General features: G+C 42.6%; 1 protein-coding gene across 2 annotated transcripts in view; it reads right to left on the reverse strand.

Annotated features, from left to right (window-relative positions):
• The window catches only part of LOC143961100 (potassium channel subfamily T member 2-like), a 439,371-nt gene that overhangs the window by 70,782 nt on the left and 342,094 nt on the right, over positions 1–26,495 (reverse strand). For both annotated transcript variants that reach the window (XM_077470267.1, XM_077470268.1), the window contains exons 11-15: positions 26,244–26,408; positions 25,242–25,378; positions 22,750–22,813; positions 21,520–21,628; positions 11,335–11,443 (exon numbers count right to left, since the gene is read on the reverse strand). In XM_077470267.1, coding sequence (XP_077326393.1) covers positions 11,335–11,443; positions 21,520–21,628; positions 22,750–22,813; positions 25,242–25,378; positions 26,244–26,408 — 584 coding nt within the window. The remainder of the gene's footprint in view (positions 1–11,334; positions 11,444–21,519; positions 21,629–22,749; positions 22,814–25,241; positions 25,379–26,243; positions 26,409–26,495) is intronic.

Consider the following 26,495-nt stretch of genomic DNA (forward strand, 5'->3'; position numbering starts at 1 on the left):
AACAAGAGAATAGAATAAAATAGAAAGAATATGTACTTCTTCGGAAATTCAGATTTCGAATAGAATAAATTTTAATTAGAATTGAAAAAAATAGAATACAATAGAAAAAAAAAACAATAGAATAGAATAAAATAGAAAGAATATAAGCCTCGTCCGAAATTCGAATTATGAATAGAATAAATTTGAATTTGAATAGAAAAAAAATAGAATAAAATAGAAAAAAAAATAGAATAAAATAGAATATAGCCATCTTCCAGAATTAGAATTTCCTATAGAATACATTAGAATTTGTATAAAATAGAAAAGAATAGGATGGAAAATGTAATAATAGAAAAGAATAGTATAGAAATAACAATAGAATAGAATAAAATAGAAAGAATATAACCTTCTTCCAAAATTTGAATTTCAAATAGAATAATTTGGTTGAAATGAGTTCGAGTCATGAGTCAAATGAGTCAAATAAAACCCCGAATAAACTGAAAGAATTCCAAAAATAAACTAAACTAATTTAATTAAAAAAATGTATGTAACTAATAAATCGAAACAAAACAAAATCATTAAAGCGGAGGTCCACCCTAAAGTGGAGCTTCCGCTCAATGGAACCCTCCCCCCCTCCGGCGCCACAATTGGCACCTTTTAGGGGGGAGGGGGGTGCAGGTACCTGTACAGTACAGGTATCTGCACCCACTTCCGGCATAGATATCTGCAGAATATACGCCCCTATCCGCAGATATCTACGCCCCTTTCCGAAGGTCCCCCGCTGTCTGCTGGGAAACACATGGATCCCAGAGACAGCGGGGACCATTCTTATTGCGCAGCGCGACTCGCGCATGCGCAGTAGGGAACCGGGAAATGAAGCCGCAAGGCTCCACTTCCTGATTCCCATAGCCAAGATGGCGGTGGCAGCACCCGAGAGACGATCGAGAGATCGGCTTCGGGTGTCGACATCGTGGGCACGCTGGGCGGGTAAGTGTCCTTATTTTAAAAGTCAGAAGCTGCAGTATTTGTAGCTGCTGGCTTTTAAAAAAAAAAAAAAAAACGGCGGACTCCCGCTTTAAATGTGGTAGCTGCATTCATTTTATTTTTTTAGGCCTTTTCCCTCTGTATTCACCTGGTGATCTGGCCAGTAACACACCCACTTTATTAGAGGACCCCCGCTCTGGATGAATGAGCACATGGGGCACCTTTGGACAGCAGCATTGTCAGTCTGAGGGGGTGGGGCATTAGATGTGTTAGCAGATTTACATACACTAACAAATTGAAGCAAAACTCCAGCTAATACTTTATAAGCAGTTACAGCAAACTGTTTACTTTTTTATTTTTTGGGATAAATAAATAAAAGATGATCATTGTAGGTACCACTGCTAGTATGTAATGGTTTGTCTTATCTCTGTAACTGATACATTCTGATGGACAACTTGTTCTTTAAAAAAAAAAAAACAATAGACTTACTGGCTGGATCCCAAGATGAAAATAGAAGTAATAAAGCCTTAAAAAGAAAAGGAATGCAGCCATCACATCTAAGAATTGGTAAGATGGAATATAAAAAAGGTTTGCTTTTGGGTTTAATGCCACTTTAAAGTCATTGCAATTGAGAAGGGGGTCACTCTTTATATCTAGAAAAAAACGGAAAATTTATATCAAATACTTACCGTAATTTTCCTTTCCTGATAGGCTCCATGGCAGCATACGTGTGGGTAGCCCCGCCTCCACGATTACCCAATAGGACCCAACTCCCATAAATCTTTGCTCCTGGCCACTATCAGTGTTCCGTAACTAGCCGACTCCAGACATTTGGGAGGGAACTCCTGCTGCCATGGAGCCTATCAGGAAAGGAAAATTACGGTAAGTATTTGATATAAATTTTCCGTTTTCCTGAAAGGCTCCATGGCAGCATACGTGTGGGAAATAACTCGCCAAACACACCCGGGTGGGCAAAATGTCGAGCAAAGAACAAAAGTTTATTTAGCATTGTCAACCGACAAAACTTGCAAACCAAAATTAACAGAAGACAGAGCCGCTGGCTCTACACAGTAATGAGAAACAAAGGTATTAATAGAAGACCAAGAGGCCGCTCTGCAAATAACTTCAGGCGCCACATGGCGAGAAGCTGCCCACGATGTTGAAATACTCCGTGTTGAATGAGCTGTTAATGCCTCAGGAGGAGCCAAGCCCTTTGCTCTGTACGCCCTCTGAATGATCTGAATGATCCAGGTAGAGATAGATCTAGCCGAAGCTTGCAATCCTTTATTCTTGCCATGAGGGAGAACAAAAAGAAATTTCGTTTGTCTAAAGGGAGCTGTGACTTCCAAATATTGTTTCAGCGCGTGTCCTACGTCCAGAGGATGAACATCCTGACTCTCTGAGTTTTTGAAAGTGGGAAGCACAATTTCCTGATTCTCATGGAAGACCGAGGTTACTTTGGGATGCGATCCCAACATGGGAATCAATACTGCCCTATCTGGAAAGAAAGTCAGAAAGGGTTCTTCCGAACCTAGATTCCTAATCTCAGAAACTCTCTTGGCTGAGGTTATAGCTACCAAGAAGATGGTCTTGAGAGTGAGATCCCTTATGGACAGAGGCTCCGTAGAATCCTTTCCAAGGTTTGAGAGAAAATCCAGCACTAAAGGGAGGTCCCATTTAGGAAACCTTGGTTTTCTTTGGGGTCTGAGCCTAGTAGCTCCCTTGAAGAATTGTTGTACCAGTGCATGGTTTGCCCAGGAAATACCCGTAAAGGCTGAAATAGCCGATACTTGGACTCTCAATGAACTGATAGCTAGAGGTAAATCAAGGCCTGTTTGAAGAAAGCTTAGTATGTCTTGTATTGTTGGAGAACTGCAAGAATTTTCTCTGGAGGACATATGGGCCGAAAACTTGGACCATATACGCTCATATACCCTATTAGTACTCCCGCGTCTGGAATTGAGAAGGGTTGGGATGACCTCTTCCGGACAACCAAGAGCTTCTAGCCTTTCCCTCTCAAAAACCATACCTTGAGGTTCAGACATGATGGGCATGGATGTAACCTTGTGCCTTGAGATAGCAAATCCGACCTGAGAGGCAGGGGAACTGGCTCTTGATAACTGAGGAGCAGCAGTAGAGGGAACCAAGGTCTGTTGGGCCAGAAAGGAATTACTGCGAGAATCTCCGCCTTCTCTGACCTGAGTCTCCGAAGGAATTGCAGGATCACCGGAACTGGAGGGAAGGCGTAAGCTGTCTGAAACTTCCAATGTTCTGTGAGGGCATCTATCCCATATGCCTGGGGATCCCTGAACCTTGAGTAATATTTCGGAAGCTTCCGATTGCACGGGGAAGCGAACAAGTCGACTTCCAGGGACAATCCTAAGGTCAGGAGCCAATCGAATACTTCCCGGTGTAGAGACCACTCGTTGTTGTCCAACTCGACACGCGATAGGAAGTCCGCCTGAACATTCTGCACCCCTGGGATGTAGACTGCAGAAAGGTTGGACAAATTCTTCTGAGCCCAATTCATTATTGGCTCCGTCTCCTGTAACAGGGACCAGCTGCGAGTTCCCCCTTGCTTCTTTACGTAAGCCACCGCGGTTGTGTTGTCCAACCTTAGCATGACCGAGGCATTCGCTGTCAGATGATGGAATGACCGAAGCGCCTGGAAGGCCGCTCTTAGCTCCAGAACATTGGAGACGACTCTCTGTGATGGAAACGTCCACCTGCCCTGAGCGACCTCCGAAAGGCAGTGAGCGCCCCATCCTCGGTTGCTGGCATCTGAAGTTACCGTGACCCATGAGATGGGAATGATTGAATGGTGGTTGCGCAGGTTCTTCCCCTGTAGCCACCAAAGAAGAGACGTCCTCATGGCTGGAGTGAGGAATATGCGCTGTGTCTGGCTGGATAAGTCCCACTGTTGTAGAAACCCCTTCTGAAAGGGACGAGTGTGCCACTGGGCCCACTTTACCATGGGAATGGTGGCTGACATTGTGCCAATCACCCTCAGACATTGGAGAGCCGAGAGATGGGATGCTGCAAGGGCTGCATGAATCCTGTCTCGTATGACTCCAACCTTCTCTTCTGGAAGGGCGATAGTACCTTCTGCTGTGTTGAACTGCGCCCCTAGGAAAACAAGAGACTGAGTTGGATCTAGGTGACTCTTTTCTAAGTTCAGAAACCACCCGAACTCCTGTAGAGTGGAGATGACTAGGTCTTTGTGCTCCAAGAGCTGATCTTTGTTCTGGGATAGCAGAAGAAGGTCGTCGAGATAGTGATGGAGACGAACACCTTTGACTCTGAGAAAGGCCACAACTGCCAAAAGAACTTTGGAGAAGACCCGTGGGGACGTTGTTAACCCAAAGGGAAGACATGTAAATTGAAGATGTTGAATGCCTACTGCAAAGCGGAGGTATTGTTGAAACTCCTTTGCCACGGGAACATGGAAGTAAGCGTCCTTCAAATCGACTGATATCATCCAGTCCCCCAGATACACGGACTGCTGGATGGTAAGCAGAGATTCCATCTTGAACTTCTCTTTGCGAATGAAGGAATTGAGATGGGTCAAATCTATTACCGGCCTCCATGTGCCATTTTTCTTTTGAACCAGAAACAAAGGGGAATACATGCCCTCTCCACGTTCTTCTTCTGGAACGGGAACGGCTGCGCCTCGATCCAGTAAAGAGTTCACGTAGGTCAATAGGACTTGTTTCTTCTCTTTTGATTCTGGAAGATTTGTGGGAATAAATCTTAGCTTTGGGGTGCTGATAAAACCCCACTTGTGACCTGAGGAAATTGTTTTTACAGTCCAAAAATCCCGAATTGAGGCCGCCCAAACATGCCTGAAGTGGAGAAGACGAGCCCCCACCTGACAAGTTTGAGCGGGCCCAATTTCAAAAGGATTTCGCGGAATCCTGCTTGCCGGACGAACCCCCTTTTGAGGTATTTTTGAAAGAAGATTGCCTGGATCTCCATGACCTTGAGAATTCTCGACCAGGTCTATAGCTCCGCGCCTCCCTGGCACGATCAGGGCCTTGTCTTCTAGGAAATGGACGCCTTTGATTTTGAAGACGTCTGTCCTGGGGAAGAAACCCAGATTTCCCACCTGTAGCCCGGGATATGGCAGTATCCAGCTTGTTACCAAACAAAGATGACCCCTCAAAGGGAATACGGCACCAGGCCTGTTTGGATGCTGGATCCGCCAGCCATGGACGGAGCCATAACGCACGGCGAGCTGAGACTGCTGCTAACATATCCCGAGATATCAGGCGGATAACATCAATAGATGCCTCCCCCAAAAAGGCAGACGCCATCCTGATTTCTTGAATAGGGGAGTCTTTTGCTGATTCAATAGAAATACCCCTCAGGAATTCCTCTACAGAATCAGCCCAGGATTCTATGGCCTTGGATACCGCTGCCATTGCAAGCACTGGTTTGCAAGCCATTCCAGAAGTCAGATATATCCTCTTAAGGTCTGAATCGATCCGCCTTTCCAAAGGATCTTTAAAGGATACCGTATCCTCTAAGGGTAGGGTTACATATCTCACCAAACGCATGAGCGCTGCATCCACCAGTGGTGCTGACTCCAGGTGCTTCACATCCTCTTCTTTAAAGGGATATAATTTCAGGATTTTTGACTGCATGGAACCCTTTTTATCCACCTTGCTCCATTCCTCGGTAATAATGTCACCCAACTCTGAAAGGAAGGGAAAAAATTGTCGCTCCTTATTGAGCTGTTTAAAGAACTTTCTCTGCTTTGGTGGGGAAGTAACAGGGTCTTCCCACTTCAGAGCCTCTCTCACTGCTTTGACCAATGAAGGCACCAGTCCATAGTCAAAACCTAAACCAGGATCCTCACAGTCAGATTCCCTATCTGAGATGGGAGCAGATAGGCGGCTTGGCTGAGAGGATTCCCATGTCTCCTGCAATGGGTTCTCTCCAGGTGGAGGAGCCAATAATTCTGACGGGGATTCACACAGCTGTAGAGCGTCCCTCTCCTGCAGAGACTCCTTCACAACCCGTCTTACTATTGACTCCAAACGCTGGTCTGCATCATCCCTTTCATCTGCAGCTTTGGAGAAGCAATGATCGCATAAGGATACGTCCGAAGGAACAGGCATCCTGCACCCCCAGCATGATTTTTCCGTACGCTTGCTGGAGTGAGCAGCAGGGGGGTGAGAATAATTCTTATTATGCTGTTCAGATCTTGACCTATGCTGGCTAGATCTTGAGGAGGATTTATGGCGGTGTGATCTTGATGATCCACTGCGTCTAGAAGTGTTAGGTTGTGGATCAGACCCAGAAGGGCTGTAAGGGTAAAACAGACAGAGAGAGAAAAGGATATACAGTCAATCCTACCTATGCCAAACACTCTCTCCAATATATAAAAAGCATAAATACTAAAGACCTACCTAACATGAGCGGGCTGACCACTAGGAGGCAGTAAGGCGTCCATATTCACAATAAACCCACAGTTTTAAGAAACACTGCAACTAAAGAGAAAAATAAAACACACATTTTTTTTTTTTTTTTTTTTTAAAAGCATTTCCCCAGCCTAAGGGACACGCTCTTACCTTAAACCGCCGCGCTGACAGCCCCGGGAAGTCGCTGCGACCACTGCAAACATTCCCAGGGTTCTGACAGCTTCCAAAGCCTTTTAAATTTGGCGCCCGTGACGTCATCGCCGACGTCAGACGCGAGGCGCTCACGCGCATGCGCGGGAACCAAGCCTCGGTCTCATACCGGGTTCGCACATGCGCAGAACGCCTGCATAACCCGGAAGTAGGAGAGAGGTTTGCTGGAACGCGGAAGCGAACGCAAACGGCATGGAGGAGACCGCAAGACAAACAAAAGAAATACACACAAATACAATGCTGCCATGGATAGATAAAAGGCTCACCACTCCACCAACGATCACCTGGCCGAACGGACTGGAACACACACGCCATACCTCCAGCAGATAATGGTCACCCATAACAACGGGACACAGACCGTGCGCACTCAGGTAGGAAATCCTTTCTTCAGCGCTACTCTGCAAATACTCTCCATACCCTGCTTAACAGTCAGGGCCTATCGGAGGAAAATTTCTCAGTCAATCAGCCAATCGATCGTCGTGAAGTTTTATTTCCAGGAAAGAAACCATCTGGTCCTACTGGGGAGGACAAAAAAGGAACACTGATAGTGGCCAGGAGCAAAGATTTATGGGAGTTGGGTCCTATTGGGTAATCGTGGAGGCGGGGCTACCCACACGTATGCTGCCATGGAGCCTTTCAGGAAAAGAGGTTTAATCTCTGCATACAGAAAAATGTCATCATAGTAAAAGGCAGTGAACTTGCAGAATAAACGTATTCAAGAACTAATTCCAGCCAGCTCAGTATGTTGTTTAAAAAATGCTGGATGTGTTTCTAAATGCACAAAATATAATGAGCTATTAATATTTATAAGTAATAACACCATAGATTCTTGGTCTAGGGAACTTCAGATTGCCTTTAGGGGATTAGGAATTCATTTTATTTCCTGTTGGAGCAAAACTGACCATTCATTATAAGGGTTTTTTTTTTTTGCCTTCCTCTGGATCAACTGTGGGTTTAGGATTCCACATATTCAGGTTTATTTATTTTTCTATTATTTAACCACTTGCTTACTGGGCACCTAAACCCCCCTCCTGCCCAGACCAATTTTCAGCTTTTAGTGCTGTCACTATTTGAACGACAATTGCGCCGTCATACAACACTGTGCCCAAATTAAATTTTTATTATTTTTTTCCCACAAATAGAGCTTTCTTTTGGTGGTATTTTATCACCTCCAAATTTTTTATTTTTTGTTAAATTTAAAAAGACCTACTTTAAAAAACAGAAAAAACAAAACCGTTTTATATTTTGGTAATACATTTTGCAAACAGGTAATTTTTCTCCTTCATTGAAGTACGCTGATGAGGCTACACTGATGGGCAATGATAGGCTGCACTGATGGGCACTGATAAGGCGACACTGATGGGCACTGATAAGGCAGCGCCGATGGGCACTAATAGGTGGCACTGGTGGGCACTGATAGGTGGAACTGGTGGGCACTGAGAGGTGGAACTGATGGATGGCACTGATGGGCATTGATAGATGGCACTGAAGGGCACTAATAGGTCTATTCAATTCAACTATTCAACTATCCAATGACAGAGAGTGGGTAGGTCGCCAAAGGCCAGGGGCTGGACGGCATCAGCACGTGAGTTTCTGTAGTGGGAGGCAGTTGCAGAATCCTTCCTGGAAACAGAACTGAGTAACGAGGGGGAGCAACTGGCACAAGTCCTGCAAACAGGTTAGTGTAGTATGTACAGTACAGTGTCAGCAGGGTACAGAGCGGTCTTATACACTAGCACCATACATTATATACAGACCAGTCCACTGACACCATACATTATATGCAGACCAGTCTGTCCACTGACACCATACACCTGAGCTGTGGATCTCTGCAGCTCCTCCAGAGTTACCATGGGCCTCTTGGCTGCTTCTCTGATTAATGCTCTCCTTGCCCAGCTTGTCAGTTTAGGTGGACGGCCATGTCTTGGTAGGTATGTAGTTGTGGCATGCTCTTTCCATTTTCAGATGATGGATTGAACAGTGCTCCGTGAGATGTTCAAAGCTTTGGATATTTGTTTATAACCTAACCCTACTTTAAACTTCTCCACAACTTTATCCCTGACCTGTCTGGTGTGTTCCTGGGCTTTCATGATGCTGTTTCTTCACAAAGGTTCTCTAACAAACCTCTGAGGGCTTCACAGAACAGTTGTATTTATACTGAGATTAAATTACACACAGATGGACTTTATTTACTAATTAGGTGACTTCTAAAGGCAATTGGTTCCACTAGATTTTAGTTAGGGGTATCGGAGTAAACGGGGCTGAATACAAATGCATGCACACTTTTCACATATTTATTTGTAAAAAATGTGGAAAACCATTTATCATTTTCCTTCCACTTCACAATTATGTGCCAATTTATGTTGGTCTATCACATAAAATCCCAATAAAATACATTTACAATTTTGGCTGTAACATGACAAAATGCTGAAAATTGCAAGTGGTCTGAATACTTTTTCAAGGCACTGTATAAATCAATCAATCAAGTGAAGTCCCATCGATTCTATCATCAGACATGGATTGACCCAGGCAACCTAGGACTGCTTGAGACACTTAGGGCCGGTTCACACCAGACGCAGTTCCGTTCAGTTCCGTGTGCTTTTTTTCTACACTAAAAATGCATGCACAGTGTTTTCCATGTGTTCCAATGGCTCTAGTTCACACCATGTAGTCAGTTTCTGGTGCAGAAACCGACCGGAACTGACTGTATTGGTGCAGAAAAAACGGAGCTGCATGGAACTGCATCTGGTGTGAACGGGCCCTAAAGTGGTAGTAGATGCAAGACATTTTGTTTTCACATAAACCACTTCAATGCTGGGCACTTTCCTGCTCAGGGCAATTTTCAGCTTTAAGTGCTGTCGTAATTTGAATGACAATTGCGCAGTCATGCAACACTGTACCCAAACTGAATTTTAATAAATGTGTTCGCACTAATAAAGCTTTCTTTTGGTGGTAATTAATCACCACTGGGTTTTTGAATTTTTTCCTAAATAAACAAAAAAAGACTGAATATGTTGGGGAAAAAAATGTGTTTTCTTCCTTCCAGTTATACAATTTTGCAAATAAATAATTGTTCTTCATAAATTTAGCCCAAAATATGTTCTTTGGTGAAAATAGCCAAAATCTGCGTATATTATTTAGTATATAGGAAAGGAAACGAGGGTATATATCTGAAAATTGATCAATCCTGATATAATGGCGGCCTATCTCAGGACAGTAGCAATACCCCACAAACTACCTCTTTTTGGAAAGTAGGCAGTCCAATGTATTTAGTAAGAGGCATGGTGGGTTTTTTGAAGTTGTCATTTTTTGCCATTTTTTTTTTTATTCACTTTCCTTTTTTTTTTACATACTGTCACTAGTGCAGTACAGCATAATCATATAACTGGTGTGGCGGTGATCAGGGACACTGACTGGTGACAGTACGAAAAAACAATGCTATAATTTTTTTTAATTATTATCATTACATTTTTTTTTATTTTTTACTATTTTTTTTTTTAACACATGGTGACCAGAGCAATACTAGTCTTGGAAAGTAATCAGGATTTTTTTTTTACACATTATGTTTGCTTATAGCAATGCATTACATTGTTATAAAGCAAGCATTTTACTGAATGAAACTGATTCATTCAGTCTCTTTTGTTGTGATTAGCTGTGATTGGTCAAAGCTCATCACATGGTACAGATGGGCTGTGATTGGCCCTGTGATTATACCATGTAATTGAATTGACCAATCACAGCAAGCAACGCATTTGTACGCATTGGATGGCTTGAAAGGAAGCCATCTATTGCGTACAACTGTCATGTGACCTGCTGCAATTCATTATGTCGGTCACATGGTATCGGCAGTGAACCGATACTCTGAGCAAGCAATGCCGAGGACATCCCGTGGACATGGCTGGTGACAAATCAGTCCGATGTGTGGCCCCATGGCCATGCGATCGGCACATCCCCACTTGACATCATAGTGGTTAAAATATGTCCAAGTAGCAGTATCCCCCCCCCCCCCCGAAAGAAAAACTTACCTGAGTCCTCACTCAATCTAGTGCTGTGTCCCTCTGTAGCAGCTCTCTTCTTTCTCCCTGCAGTCATGGGACAAAGAGTCATTGGGTCCTGCTGCTGTCAATCAAATCATGTGAGCGGAGTGTGGAGGTGGGACCAAGGCACATAGCCTGGCTCCCAGGCAAGCCTGAACTTGTGAACCAAAAGCAAGTTGGTTCCTATAGTGGCACATGGAAAACAGGGGGAGGAGCCAAGAGCGCTGGCTAGGGACCCCAGAAGAGGAGGTTCAGGGGTTGCTCTGTGTAAAACCATTGCACAGAGCAGGTAAGAATAACATGTTTGCTATTTACAAAAATGCCATAGGTGTGCATTTAGGGTGTGCACCCGAAAGCTCAAACACATGTGCGTGTGTGTGCATATGTATATATACTGACAGTGTCAGTAGCACAGTGAGCATTGTCTGTAGGGCAGAGATTGGTGTCAGTAGGGCAGTGGATGGTGTCAGTAGGGCAGTGGACGGTGTCAGTAGTTTTTATTATTTTATGTTTTGTTATTTTTATTTAAAAAAAAATTTTTTTTTCTTTTTTTACAATTTTTTTAGGAGCCCTTTAAGGGGTTTTGGTTAAATATCAGGGTTCTAAACAGGTAGAATCTGTGCCATACAGCACACACCTATAAGACAATGCCTTTATAACCTTTTTAATTATATCAGCTTCATCTTTCAGGTTTTACTTACTGTCCCCGAGAAGTGTGAATCAGTAAAGTGATCAGCGTAGAGGTGGCTGGGCATACACAGTTAAGCGCCAACATGGCATACTTAAATTCTTCTTCACAGACCACATGATCTGAGAGTGGAAATGAAAACAGAAACAAGAGAGAGAAGAGTCAATATATTTAATTTAAGGGAGAACAGTTCTTATTCAGTGAAAGCAACTCTTTTAAAGGCTGAAATGATAAGGATGTAAAAACAAACTTACCGGGTTAACTAAGATTCAAGGATAGCTAAATCCAGGAACAAAAATGTAATTTATTTTTTCAGATTACCGGTTCTTGGATGTGGTGGCTTCTTTCGTTTTTATTTTTTAGGACAAGAACAATTTATCAAGTACAGAAAATACCGTATTTATCAGCATATAACATGCACTTTTTTCCCCTTAAAATCTGGGGAAAATCGTGAGTGCGTGTTATACGCCGATCCCCCGCAGATTGTGAGCCGCCGAGATACATAGCCGAGTGTCCTCGGCTCGGCTCCGCTCACAGTCACTCCCAGTCCCGCCCTATGATGGACATAATACAGGGACTGGGCGTGACTGTGGGCTAAGCCGAGTACACTCGGCCACTCTCAGGAATGTGAGAGGACCCGAGAGCCGCCAAGAGGACCCGAGAGCCACCGAGATACACAGGACTCTGTATCTCGGCGGCACCATTTTTAAACTGCAAGACTGCAATGACGAGACTGCAATTGTCTTCCCTGCTGTAGTCCATATTTTTGGTACTACTTGTTACCAACCTTTGGCTTGTTCCTCGACTATGTTTCTGCTTGATTCCTACCTGCAAGCACATGTTACCAACCCTTGGCTTTTTTACTGACTACTCTTCTGTTTGATCCTCACCTGCTACATCCACTACTGGACGCTGGCTTGCTCACTTCCTAGTAAACCTGAGAACGGCAACCTGGTACTAACATGCAGCAAAACCCATCTCCACCATCAGGAGCTCTGGTGAACACTGGTTAGAATTTAGACTCCAAACCTCAGATGCCCGTATCAGCTGCTAGGGTAACCTGCATGTACACCTATAATGATTGATAGGAGTCCCCTTACTGCTATAGTTACTGGTCTCCGAGCCTGACCCCCTGATCGTGACAGGATCACCAGGTGAAAATAAAGGGAAAAAAATGAAAAATAAAACAAATGCAGCCACTTAATCTAAAGACTGGTAAGCTGCAATTTATTAAATTTTCTTTTTGAGTTTAAGCTTTAATCCTTCTGGTACTGGGAATGAACGGCCTGCATCTCTCACTACCATGCCATAGTCATGATCATATAACATACGTGACCAGCTCATTCCACAATTCTCTTAAAAGGCTGTCATTACCCCTTCTCAAAATACTACAGTGGGGCAGTATGAAAGTGAACAAGTTTCCAGTCCAGGGTTGGACTGGGACAAAAATTTGGCCCTGGACTTCATCATGACCAGCCCACTTTAATTTTGAGTGTCTCCATCAGCACTTCCCCTTACATCAGAGTGTCCACCCTCTCCTCCCCCTCCCACGTGTACTCAATTTTGAACGCAGCTTCTCGTTCCTCTCTCCAGTCATGTGATAAGGGCAGAGAGGATGGAACGTTTGCCAACTGTCTATCTCCCCCTGCAGGCTGAAGGGAGCAGAAGGCCTAATGCTCTCTCCAGCAAGTTATGGCAGCTGCTCCACATAACAGGAGTGAAATCGCGATCACTCACTGTCAGAGAGGAGCGGCTCCAGGACTGCACCTGACCGGCCCACTGAGCCATCGGCCCACCGGGAAACTCCCTGTAGTTCCTATGGCCAGTACATGCCTGTTCCAGTCTCAATACCATGTGTCAACATGATTTCAATCATCAAAGCTCTGGATTATAGAAGTAGTCAGGTTATCTGTAAAGTTGCCATGGCACTTCTACAGCTGGAGAAAAATGCCCTCTCCCTTACTCTGTGGTTCCAGGGCTTAACTACTTTTCCTGGTAAGCCAGGACTCCAAAAACAGCTCAGGACAGTGAGCAGAGGGATATTGTGGAACAACCCTCCCCAATCTCCCTTACAGAATATGAACTTAAAAGTGCTCATCTCTGAGCACTTCTGGGTTCAAAGCTGTTAAATCCCAGGTCAAGGGCCAGGTAAACAGCAGATTGGTGACTCTCTGTCCTCATTCTGCTTTGGCTGAGTGCAGGGTAGAAATTATGACCCCTGGTGTTTCAATTAAGAGAGCCTGTCACCTGTATATATAAATTTGATAAACAGTTGATCAAATATCGTGAAACATAATAAATTGTAACTGGCATCTTTTTGTTTCACAGGTCATTTGCTTTCAGAATAAAAATACTGTATTATTTATTTGAAATACATTTTTGATATAAAAAATGTTCAGTTTAGCATATGTTTGTGAGAAAGTAAGCAGTAAAAGGGTTATTTATACTGATGCGGGCAAAAAAAAACATTTGTCACAGCAAAATGAAAAAAGTTGGCTTTTCTGGGAGGATAGACTCCAACCATCAGCATTTTAAAAGGGAGATGTTACATAAAAGCCTCTTTATTCACTGCCTCCAGAGGTTACATAACAGATGCCACGGCGCTTTTTGGCTACTGCACAGCCTTGGAGGTTCTGGGGATGATTTGGTGATTTCTATTCTATGACTACAAGTAGGTGTGAATACAGCCTATGAAGCAACTAAAAATCAGAAATGAGAAATGAGAAATGATATCAGCCATACACAAATACTTTTTCAACAAAAGCCCTGACATCCTCCATTTCTCACTAAGAAGCAGAAATACATAGCAGGATGACTCTATCCATTTTCGATATTGCAATTTCTTCCAACTGAAACCCACATTCCCCTTCACTGAATCTTACACTCCATGCTGCATTCATTGTTATATATATGAACACTCCAACTGTGAGATTGAGAAACCCTGGCAGAAAAAAATTTGAAAATTTTTCTTTAAAGCGGAATGTCACCAAAAAAATGTAAATACAAAAATAATGACTCAAGAAAAGATAAAAAAAAACAGCTTATACACTTATACTCACCTTCAATCTGGGGTTTTCTCTGGGTTACATGACAGTCAGCATCATTCAACCCTATTATTCTTAGATCAGGCTGTCATAGACTGCCCCCCATGCAGCGCCATTACAAGCCTGATGGTTATTACAAGCCTCAGGTTATTATTCCCTTGCACTGGACATACATCACTATATTAGTGCTGTTTAGTGCAGCAGTAAGGACCACCGCCACTGGATGAGAAGAGGAAAGACGTGACATCATTGGACCAGCAAGAAGAGCCTTAAAAAAGTTTTTTTAAATGTTTATATATGGTTATATGGAGGGGCTGGGTGGTAGTTTTTTTTTTTAGCTTTAGCTATTAACCGGCTGGCTACAGGTGGCATCACCGATTAGATTCTTATATCACTCATGGACTCCTCATAGTAGTTTCTGGCTCTGTTGCTGTCTAAATTAGTGTACCCATCTATTGTATGCTCCTGCTTCTCCTCCTGCATTGTCCATGATAAAAATAAAGGTAAAAATCCATAAGAAAGCATGGGAACCTCTTATGCCCTGTACACACGACTGGTTTTCCCGCCATAATAAACTCTGAAGGTTTTTCTGACGTAGTTCCGACGGAACTCCGCTGAAACTGTCTTGCGTGCACACGATCACACCAAAGTCCAATCGTCAAGAATGCGGTAACGTACAGCACGTACCACGGGACTAGAAAAAGGAAGTTCAATAGCCCGTAGCCAATTGCTTCCGTCTCGTACTTGCTTCAGAGCATGTGTCATTTTTGGTCCATCGGAACAGCATACAGACAAGCGTTTTTTTTTTTTTATAGGAATTTGTTCCATCTTAAAGATTTAGAACATGTTCTATTTCTAGATCTGTCAGAATTTTAGAAAAAAAAGTCAGACGAGGCATACACACGATCAGAATATACGATGAAAAGCTTTCGTCTGACTTTTCTGTCGGACATTCCACTCATGTTTACGTGGCATTATACTAACCAGAAAAGGCATGCAGACCTAGGAACGCAGAGATCTAACCAATGCACTCCCTGAGACATACAAGAAAATGTTAAATGATTAATTTTACTGGAATCTACCAATACCAGAAACATGAGCTTTGGGTGAGCTGACCCTTTAACAGAAAGCAGTATGAATCTACAAAAAGCTCAGCTTTATACAACCTCTTGCAAGGTAGACATTGGGTGTGGAGCATCTCCAGGGTCTAGTAAATGTTGGAAGAACAACAGCAGATTGCTTTCTATACTGTAAACTATATAATGTATGCATTATACTTATCTATCCAGCAGGTGGCACAGAAGTGTGTATCTATTGTAATGTAATCAGAGGAAGGGTTATCTCTCTCAGTGTATGTAGTTGTATCCTCCTTGTTCCTGTTCCCTGAGAAAGACATGCTGTAAGATATGTTCTGCCATTCTCCATGAAAGTAAAGTTGTATTGCTGCAAACAAGAAGATTACAGCGCATTATTTCAATACTCTGACAACAGGTTATTGGCCCAGTGCACCCAGCGCACCCAGCAGCACCCAGAGGCACTGGAAAGAATACTCAGTGAGTACTGTATACAAGCTATTGAAAGATGGAAAGCGATTCAGATGTGAAGTTTGCAATCGCAAAGCTGAACAATGACAATTACCAGTTGTGGAAATTCAAACTGCAAATGCTTCTTAGCAAGGACGGCTTGTGGCAAGTGCTGAATATAGACAGACCAAGAAACGGAGAGGCGGGGAATTGGGACAAGAAAGATAGACAGGCAAAAGTGACTATAAGCTTGCTAGAGGAAGATGAGCAGCTTATCCACATAAGAACAAAGAAAACTGCCAAAGGTATGTGGACTTCATCACAAAAACTGCATGAGCGTACAAGCCTAAACAGTAAGCTATTTCTACTAAGAAAGCTTTATAATATGAGACTATAAGAGGGCCAGCATATGTGTGACCATGTAAAAGTTATGCTAGAAATAATTAGAGCAGCTGCGCACCACCGGAGAGGACATCCAAGATAACCATATTGTTGCCCTGCTCCTTTGCAGCCTTCCAGAGACATATACTGCTCCTTATTAACGCTTTAGAAACCCAACACAAGCAGGAATTAACACTACAATATGTCAAAGGCAAATTAATTGATGAATATGACAGAAGGAAAGAAAATATGCACCATGATGATGAAGCTTTAAGATGTACACAAAGCATAACAAAGAAAGCAGAGCCTGTTTTCGCTGCAAAAGGACTGTTCTATCTGGAAAGCCGAGCAGCTAAAGCTATCCACAAAATAAAGAGTCAAAGCAGCCACAAAGGAAACTGCAGACACATCTTGGAGTGGCACCTTTAGTGACACAGAGTGGCGAGCGAAGAGGCTGGTGCATAGAGCCTTATGACTAGCGATGAGACCTTCTTCACAAACATTGGTTACAGTGCAAAAGACAAAGTTTTCCTAGCAAATGGGAAAAAGCATCACTACAGAAGGTAAAGGCCAGGGCTTCCTGAACTGCATTACACCAAAAGGCAAGCAGAGTATCCATGTAAATAAAGTGCTGTATGTTCCAGAACTAGAAGGCAGCCTTCTATCAGTGAAAAGCGTTGCAAACAACGGTCTCACAATTAAGTTCTATGATGATGAATGCACAATTCACAATAATAAGCGATTCCTCGCAAAAGGAAAACTGGATGATCATCTAAACAGGCTCATCAGCGCAGACCAGCAAGCCAATATAGTCTCTAATGACCTACACAGTAAATGTATTCACTTATGACACAAGCAGCTGGGGCACAGACGTCCAGAAGCTATACAGGACATTTTAAAGAGAGTCTTATAAAAAATATTTGACAATAGCACCTTCCAAAGTGCTCATGAAATGCAAGCACTGTATTGAAGCAAAAGCCACACATGCTCCCCTTCCACAGGCATCTCAAAGAAAGACGACCCACCCCCTGCAGCTCATACACAGTGATGTATGCAGTCCAATGAAAACTCCCACATCAGGAGAGAACAGATATCTACTGACTTTCATTGATGATTATTCCAAATTCCAAAGGAAACGAGGAATAATATGCACCAACAATGGAGGAGAATAAGTAAGCAAAGAAGTGGCCTCATACCTGAAGAGACAAGGAATAGTACACCAGACAACCACACCATACATTCCTGAACAAAATGGTGTAGCAGAAAGGAAAAATCGCACTCTTATAGAAATGGACAGATGCATGACAACCTACCTCACAAGTACTGGGGAGAAGCAGTCATGACTGCAATCTACCTACAGAACAGACTACCCTCATTAAAAGTACTCCATTCGAAATGTGGCATGGATCAAAACCTAGCATAGGGCACATTATTGGGTTTGGATGTAAAGCATATGCCTATATTCCAAATGAGAAGCAATGCAAGCTGGAGAACAGATCCATAGAGGGCATTCTAGTAGGCTGCAGTGAGTAAACTAAGGGTTACAGAATCCTACACCCAAAGACTGACTGAAGTGACAATAAGCCACAGTGTTTATTTTGATGAGAGCCCGTCATCAGAAACACCATTACCTGAAAGCTGTGAAATTAATATTCCAAGCAAACCAAAAAAAAAGGGTCAACTAAGGGGAACCTGTGCAGGAGTCAGAACAAGAGGTGGAACTCACAATGCCCAAATCAAGTTCCCCACCAGATCTTGGTGAACTGCCTGAAGTCAGAAGATCCACTTGGACTACTACCCCCCCACAAGCTGTCATACACTGTCTAAACACACAGCATACTTGAACCAGCATCCTGGGAAGACACAGAAAAACTGCCAAAACGTGAAGCCAATAAATGGAGAAAGCCAGCAGAAGAAGAATTAAAGTCACTTCAAGAAAATAAAACCTGGACACTCACAGAGCTCCCTCCTACCCGCAAAACTATAGGAAGTAAGTGAATTAAGACACAGAAGGTTATATCTACAAAAACAAAGCCAGACTAGTTGCCAAGGGTTACCCCCAGAAATTTGATGAAGATTACGATGAAACATTCGCTCCCATCGTAAAACACTCCACCATCAGATCGCTTCTTATCGTTGCAGCCGCGTAGGGCATGCAAGTAAAATACCTAGACGTTAAAACTGCTTTCCTATATGGAGAAATCAAGGAAGATCTCTACAAAGAGCAACCACCAGGGTTTGAGCAAGGAGACAACCTTGTGTGTAAACTTCAGAAGAGCATCTATGGTCTTAAGCAATCTGCAAGGATGTGGAGTAAGAAAGTGAACAAAGTACTTAACAGAGAGGGATTCTCAAGAAGTAAAGCAGACCGCTGTCTCTACTCCAAGAATCAAGAAGACATGCATATACATCCTTATCTATGCCAATGACATTATAACCTGTTTTGAACAAGAAAGGGATTACAATCAGTTCACAAGCTGATAGAAAATGTGGAAATCAAAGAACTAGGGAACATTAGCTACTATCTAGGAATCCAAATAGAGAGAGAAGAAGATGGAAGTTATCTTCTCAACCAATCACAGAAAATCTTCAAAATCTTGCAACAATTCCATATGCAAGTTGCAAAGGAAGTGAAAACTCCTATAGAACAAGGCTATCAAAGGAGCAATAAAGCAAAAAACTTGCTACCCAACAATGACACGTATCGCAGAGCAATCGGTAAGCTTCTATATGTTGCCACTGTGACAAGACCATACATAGCCACAGCAGTGGGCATACTATGCAGGAAAGTCTCAGCTCCCTGTCAGCGTGACTGGAACCCAGTAAGAAGAGTGATGCAATACCTTAAAGGAACAATTCAGATGAAGTTACGGTTACCGGCAACATCATATTCAAAACTGGTCGGATATGTGTAAAAAAGTGAGAAGGGGAAGGATGGGACTTTAAATGAGGTGTACAAATGGTAATATGTGCCTCCATCCCTAGATCAATAAATATGAAAAGGAAGTTGGGACAAACGGCAATTGAACAGTGCAATGCATACATGGTGATTTAATGAGTTTTATTTAGCATAAAGAGGGTATACAATCGCATTCAATATGGAATACATTAAAAGCCACTGCATATATGTACATGTAGGATAAAGTACAGTTCATGAACACATAAAATAAGGCTACAGATACATAATCCAAGTAGTTCATATGTGTACAAACTTGAAAACAAAATAGCAGCACATTCCAGTTGAAAGTGTATGGAGTGATAACTCCGTATTAGGAAGCGAGTAATTAAAAGTATAGTAAAAAGATGCAATGATGATTGACTATAGCAAGGTGTTGTAATATGTTTGTAGATTTATGTGGGATTTTATATTATTATTATATATATGTACACATACAGTACAAGATTGACCAGGCCAGATTTCAGTTGATAATGGTTGAGTTGTCCGAGCCAACTCAATTACACATATTGAAGGGGACTTGTTGATCAAAGGGGAAGTGTCCAATCAAGATTTACTCCACATATCAAAGGGGACAGATAGTGACTCTGGACTATGTCAATGTTAATATGCAAGAATGTAAATTAGGGCAGTTTATGACTGCAGCTGTTTATGGCTAGGGGTCAAATGAGGACATAAACAATAAAGCATGCTCAGGACATCCAAACTACCTGCAGGTAGCTTCCAGCGTCACGCTGGACATGACGGAGGAAGAGAGGCGTCCCACTCTGGGCTGGAAGCTACCTGCAGATGGTTTGGATGCCCTGAGCATGCTTTATTGTTTATGTCCTCATTTGCACTATTGGCCATGCCACACATTTTGTCCAAAATATTGTTTGAGACATTTCCACACGAGACTCCACATGAGACTCCTTCGGAGCCCCACTTTGTGCTACCACATACACAATATGGAGAATCTGTTTGCTTTGGGATCTTATATCTGGGAATTTGCTCCCTGCATGCTATAGCTTCCTCAGCTCCCATGATGGACAACCTATCCCAGTAGCTCCTTACGAGTAAAGTATCATGCTTCCCTGCTCTCCAGCCCTCTACCAATGGATGTATCTGTTAAAGATGAAGTGTCTTCACACGAAACGCGTTGAGCTCTGATAGGAGCTATAGTCGCTATAGTTGCTATAGTCAATCATCAGTGCATCTTTTTACTATACTTTTAATTACTTGCTTCCTAATATGGAGTTCTCACTCTATACATTGGCAACTGGAATGTGCTGCTATTTAATTTTCAAGGTTGTACACATATGAACTGCTTAGATTATTTATCTGTATTCTTATTTTATGTGTTCATGAACTGTACTTTATTATATATGTACATATATGCAGTGGCTTTTAATGTATTCTATATTGAGTGTGATTGTATACCCTCTTTATGCTAAATAAAACTCATTAAGTCATCATGTACGCATTACTCTGTTCAATTGCCGTTTGCCTAACACAAAGTCCCAACTTCCTTTTCATATTTATTGGTCAGATATTTGGATTCTGATTGGGCTGGGGACTGCACATACCTCAAATCTACAAGTGAATTCATCTTCCAGCATGGTTAAGAAACCATATGTTGGTCTAGTCGACAGCAAGTAACTGTCACTCTATCTTCAACTAAAGCAGAGTATATTGCAGCAGCATACACATGTCAAGAAGAGGTATGGATTCGTCAACTTTTTGTGGACAATGGGATAGACGTGTCAAAACCAATTCCCATTTTTGAAGACAACCAGGGATGTATAAAGCTTACGCAATCATAAAAGGTCAATTCTAGGACCAAACACATCAATGGCAAGTATCATCTACTAAGGGACAATCAAGAGCAAGGAGTTATTGACATTCAATACAGCCCATCAGAGGAGATGACTGCTGATGCACTCACCAAGCCTTAGTTGAAGGAACGTCATGATTATATCCAGAAAAAGCTGAATGTAATTAGACAAAGCACATGCTGTTGAGAAGGGGTGTTGGGAGAACAACAGCAGATGGCTTTCTATACTGTGAACTATATACTGTATGCATTATACCTATCTATCCAGCAGGGGCACTATAGTGTGCATCTATGGTGATGTAATCAGAGTAAGTGTTATCTCTCTCAGTGTATGTAGTTGTATCCTCCTTGTTCCTGTTACATGATAAAGACATGCTGTAAGATATGTTCTGCCATTCTCAATGAAAGTAAAGCCATATTGCTGCAAACAAGAAGCTTCCAGCACCTTATTTCAATACTCTGACAACAGTAAATACTTTACCTGCAAACTTAATATGAAACTTATTTTCAGGTTTGAGAATCTGGACAAAGAGAGGACAGTTGGGAGCAAAGTCTTTTACTGCCCAGGCCCGGAGGATGGTCTGGTGATCCTAAGATAAAAAAAAAGTACATTTCATTTTAAGTGTGATCTATATTTTGATTCTTTCTTTCAATGCTCGGTTTTGTTAAATGGCAATTACAGCAGACCCTCACCAAAACTCATATATTTGACCACAGTATTTATTATCCAAAAGATAATTTCCCACTTAGCTAGACCTTGGTTTCTTGAGATGTTCTCTTGCATGCGTCTAATATTATAGAGAGGGGAAAACCTTAGCTGCAGGGCTGTAGTTTGGCATCAGACATTACCAAAATAATACAGATAAAAGTGAAATATATCATAAACAATTGACAAAACACTACAGAACATAAATCAAGATCTTGGGGGAAAACATCCCACAGAGTTTTCCAGGAATTATAGATATCAACACAGCAATACTGCCAAATAGCGATATCAGCCTTTTAAAGTGGTTGTAAACCCTTACAAACCACTTTGACCTACAGGTAAGCCTAGATTAAGGCTTACCTGTAGGTCCAAGCAATATCTCCTAAACCTATATGGTTTCGGAGATATTTGCCCGAAAACAGGCACCGCTGTCTACGGCGCATGCGCCGTAGACAGCGGTGCGGCATTCTCAGCGACGGAGCTGCCGCGCGTGTCGGCACCCGTGCGCATGCGCGGGAGTGACGTCATTGCGGCTTCGCCGAATGACAGCGGCGGAGCTGCGAGACCCCACCAACAAGATGGATGCGGCGGACTACAGGGGATAGCGGCGACTTCGCTGGCTCCTGTGTCAGGTAAGTGACACATAATGGGCTACTATGCGATGCATAGTAGTCCATTATGCTTTGCCTTTGCAGGGAATGAAAGAGGAAATAAACTCATCAGGGTTTACTACCTCTTTAAGGTAGAGCTTGGTTGGCTGGGGGCTATAAAGATTGTTCATTGGCACTCATCTGTTTGCAGTAGTGCCCTTAAACTGCACATTTATTAATTCAATTAGCTGGTGTATCCACAATAAGTGCATCATACAGTTACTTATACACACTTTTTAGGTTTATTAACAATTTAAAGGACAGACAATATCAAAATACAGAAACATCCATGTACCCCAAAATGAATAAAGTAAAATAAGTAATTTCTCTCCATCTGGAGCCTTGTTAGACGTACCGCTGCGATGCGGTCTGTTTCAAAGCGGTTGCTGAGAATAAAACAGGCTTCCGCGTCATCAATTCTACAGAAAAACAACAGAAGGAAAGGAACAACAGGAAGACAAAAAAAAAGAGAAGGAGACATAGATATGAAAAAGGGAAAAGAAAAGAAAAGGATTAATGGAAAAGACAAAGATGAAGAAAAGGGCAGAGAAGGTGACAGAAAAAAAAGAGAGAAAAGGAGAGAGGACAGTAATGTATGTGAGATAATAGAGGAATAGAGAGGAGCCAGCAAAAAGTATAAAGTTAAGAGAGGTGAGATAAGAGTGTAAGTAAGGAGGGAAGAGGGTGGAGGAGGTAGAAAAAGTGAAAAAAGACAGAAGACAAGAAAAGGAATAGGTAAGAGAAGTAAAAAAAAAAAAAAAGGAGGTAAGAGGAGGTAAGAAGGAGAAAGGAGGGTGGAGGAAGAAAGAGAAGCGAGGAGGGTGTTGGAGGAAGTAAGAAAAATGAGGAGGGTTGAAGAAGTAAGAGAAGTACAGAATGAGGGAAAGAGGTGGGTGGTAAGGTAAGAGAAGTGAAGAAGGAAGGAGAAGAGTGGAGGAAGTAAGAGAATTGAAGAAGGAGAGAAGAGGGTGTAGAAGGGAAGAAGTAAGGAGGGTTGAAGGGGAGGATGGAGGTAGATAGGAAAAAAAGGAGAGACGTGGGTGGAGGAGGTAAGAGAGGTGAAGAAGGAGGGAGAGGTAGGTGAAGGAGATAGGAAAGAGGAGAGAGGATGGTGGAGGAAGTAAGAGTAGTAAAGAAGGTGGTAGAAGGGTGAAGGCAGTAAGAGAAGTTAACGAGAAAGGAGGGTGGCGGAAGTAAAAGAATTGAGGAAGGAGAGAGGAGGGTGGAGCAATTAGGAGAAGTGAGAAAGGAGAGAGGAGGGTGGAGAGGATAAGAGAAGCGAAGAAGGTGTAAGAAGGGTTGAGGATCCAAGAGAGGTGAAAAGTAGAGGTAGGTGGGGGGGTATACAAAATTTAAAAAAGCGAGGAGGGTCGAGATGGTAAGAGAATTGAGTTGGAAGAAAGAGAAATGCAGGAGACAAGAAATATAAAAAGGTAGAGAGGAGGTTGGAGAGGTGAAAAGATGGAGAAAGTAAGCAAAGTAAGAGTAAGGAGGGTGAAAACAGATAGGTTAAAAAAGTGAAATGAGATAAAAAGGGTGAAGGAAGTGGGGAAATTAAAGAGGCAGAAGAGAGATGGGAAAAGAAATGAGATAAGTGGAGAAGAAAATAAGAGTAAAAAAGATGAAATAGATGAAGATGAAAAGAGGTGGGTGGAAGAGGGAGGAGCAAGAGGACAAGGTATATACAATTAGGTGAGTTCAAATGAAGAGAAAAGGTTGGAAAAGATGAGAAAAGAAAGGATGAGAAAAGGAGTTAGAAGACAATAAAAAAAGACCGTTAGTAAGGCAGGTAGATAGAAAAAGCAGCTACCAGTAAATAAAAGGCAGGATTGTACAAATGTGAGCTGCAATGAATAAAAAAGCTGAAACATTTTTATGCTATTAGGAGACCTTCAGAAATGATCAGTTGATGTTTGTTATGCGCTATTCAGCTCTTACATCATTCTGATGAAGAATGAACATCAAAATAACTGGGAACAAAAACTGCTTACAGATTCTGTAAAGCCAAACTCCAAGCAAAAATAAAATTTAGTGCATTTTGCATTGATTGCCTTACTCCTCGGTTGTGATTCCAAACATCTCTTCCTAAGCCATCTTTCAGCGTAATGGAACAAAGACACAATTTCCTCCATAAGCCAAGCTAATTTCTTGCCCTGGGGACCAGAGATTTATTTTCCCTACTCCTTATCTTCTTGTGCACTGGTCCAGTTACCACCCCCCCATGTGGATTCCCCTTCATCTGGAGTCTATGAGGGAAGACCCGGTCACTGGAAATGTCATCTCCTCCAGTAAGAGGTGTCCTCATTCTGCATGCAGTCATGTGGACGACCAAAAGAATACCCCAGGAAGTTAACAGAAGGGGAGCGAAGGATCATGTGACAGTGTTTTTTGGTAAGGAAAATGGGCATTTGAATAGGTTGTTTTTTCATACCAGATTAGTTAGAGGAGGGTTGCTAATATCACAGAGTTGGGATTTAAGCTTTGGTATAACTCATATCACAATTTTTTTTCTGCTGTGTCTCATGGGATAGATTTTCCTTTGTTTCCTGCATTGGAGACACCAAAGGACGTAAGAGTAAATCTCTCCAAACTGAGAGCAACAGCAGTCACTGGAACAAATGTCCCCACGGGATGAGTTCCCTCTCTGGTGACGATAGTAACATTTGTTATTTGCCATTCCCAGTGGTCACCAGGACAAAGAAAGAAGTGATCCTACCCAGTAGGGACACAGACAGCCTTACATACTTGACAGAGAGTAAAACCCTTCTCCACTGTATCCAAAATTGAAGAAAGAAAAAGGCTTGGCTTTCACAGACATCCTTGTTTGTACTTGTCATATCAACTTACTTTGCCCTCATGAGGTCCTGGTCCTTTAAGGCTGAGCCCTGCAGGTAGATAACACGTTGCGACCACAAAGGAATTTGTAGAACTCTTCGAACAGGCAAATCCATTTCAGTGGGGCAGAGGAGGACAACATAATGATCCTGCACAGAAAACATAAGGCTGACTTATTTCATTTAGGGTCAGATGGGCCCAAAGCAACCCAAAAGCCCTTCACTAAAGTGCTGTAAAAGCACAGTATATTGCCTTTGTAATGTGAATCCGCGAGGAAAGAAATAAAAAAGCTGTCATTCCTGACATTTTTCTAAATGTTATTTAACTAAAAGTCAAACTGTCTAAGCACTGATGGTTTCAGATAAGGAGGCAAGCCCGTACACAGCTTTGTGCAGCCTTGGGCTCTCTTGGAGTAAAAGAAGAACTCCATGAAGAATTATCTTTTTTCCATACCTACATTGATCCAGCTTAGCTAGCTGCACAGTAAGTATACATTTTGATATCTTGTATCCCTGGAATGTGATCCCTCCTCTTCCAACCCTGGAATGTGATCCCTCTTCTTCCAACCCGGGAATGCAATCCCCCTTCTTTCAACCCTGGAATGTGATCCCTCTTCTTCCAACCCTGGAATGTGATCCCCCTTCTTTCAACCCTGGAATGTGATCCCTCTTCTTCCAACCCTGGAATGTGATCCCCCTTCTTTCAACCCTGGAATGTGATCCCTCTTCTTCCAACCCTGGAATGTGATCCCCCTTCTTTCAACCCTGGAATGTGATCCCTCTTCTTCCACCCCAGGAATGTAATCCCCCTTCTTTCAACCCTGGAATGTGATCCCTCTTCTTCCAACCCAGGAATGTGATCCCTCCTCTTCCAACCCTGGAATGTGATCCCTCTTCTTCCAACCCTGGAATGTGATCCCCCTTCTTTCAACCCTGGTATGTGATCCCTCTTCATCCAACCCCGGAATATAAGCCTGTTCCCAAACTACTGGACCGTGATCCCTGTCCCTCTTACCTGCAGCCGGGGGTGTGCGTAGAATTCATTTAAGAAATCCATGAGCAGATCTATTTTTAGGGAGCTGACACACAGGACCACATGTTTCTCCGTCTGAGCTCGGTAACGGCTGTAATTCCCACCTGACTTCTGCCTTTCCATCCAGAGGAACACCAGCTGCTCAAACTAAACGACATTAAGGCCTTTTGTTTACAACAAAACTCTCAAAGTGCTGATACATTTATTTCTTTGGTCATCTGCCTTTTTAAGGAC

Source organism: Lithobates pipiens, unplaced genomic scaffold (assembly GCF_037356315.1).
Source record: "Lithobates pipiens isolate NorthernLeopardFrog02 unplaced genomic scaffold, aLitPip1_a1.2 Scaffold_8, whole genome shotgun sequence".
Classification (NCBI taxonomy): Eukaryota; Metazoa; Chordata; class Amphibia; order Anura; family Ranidae; genus Lithobates; species Lithobates pipiens.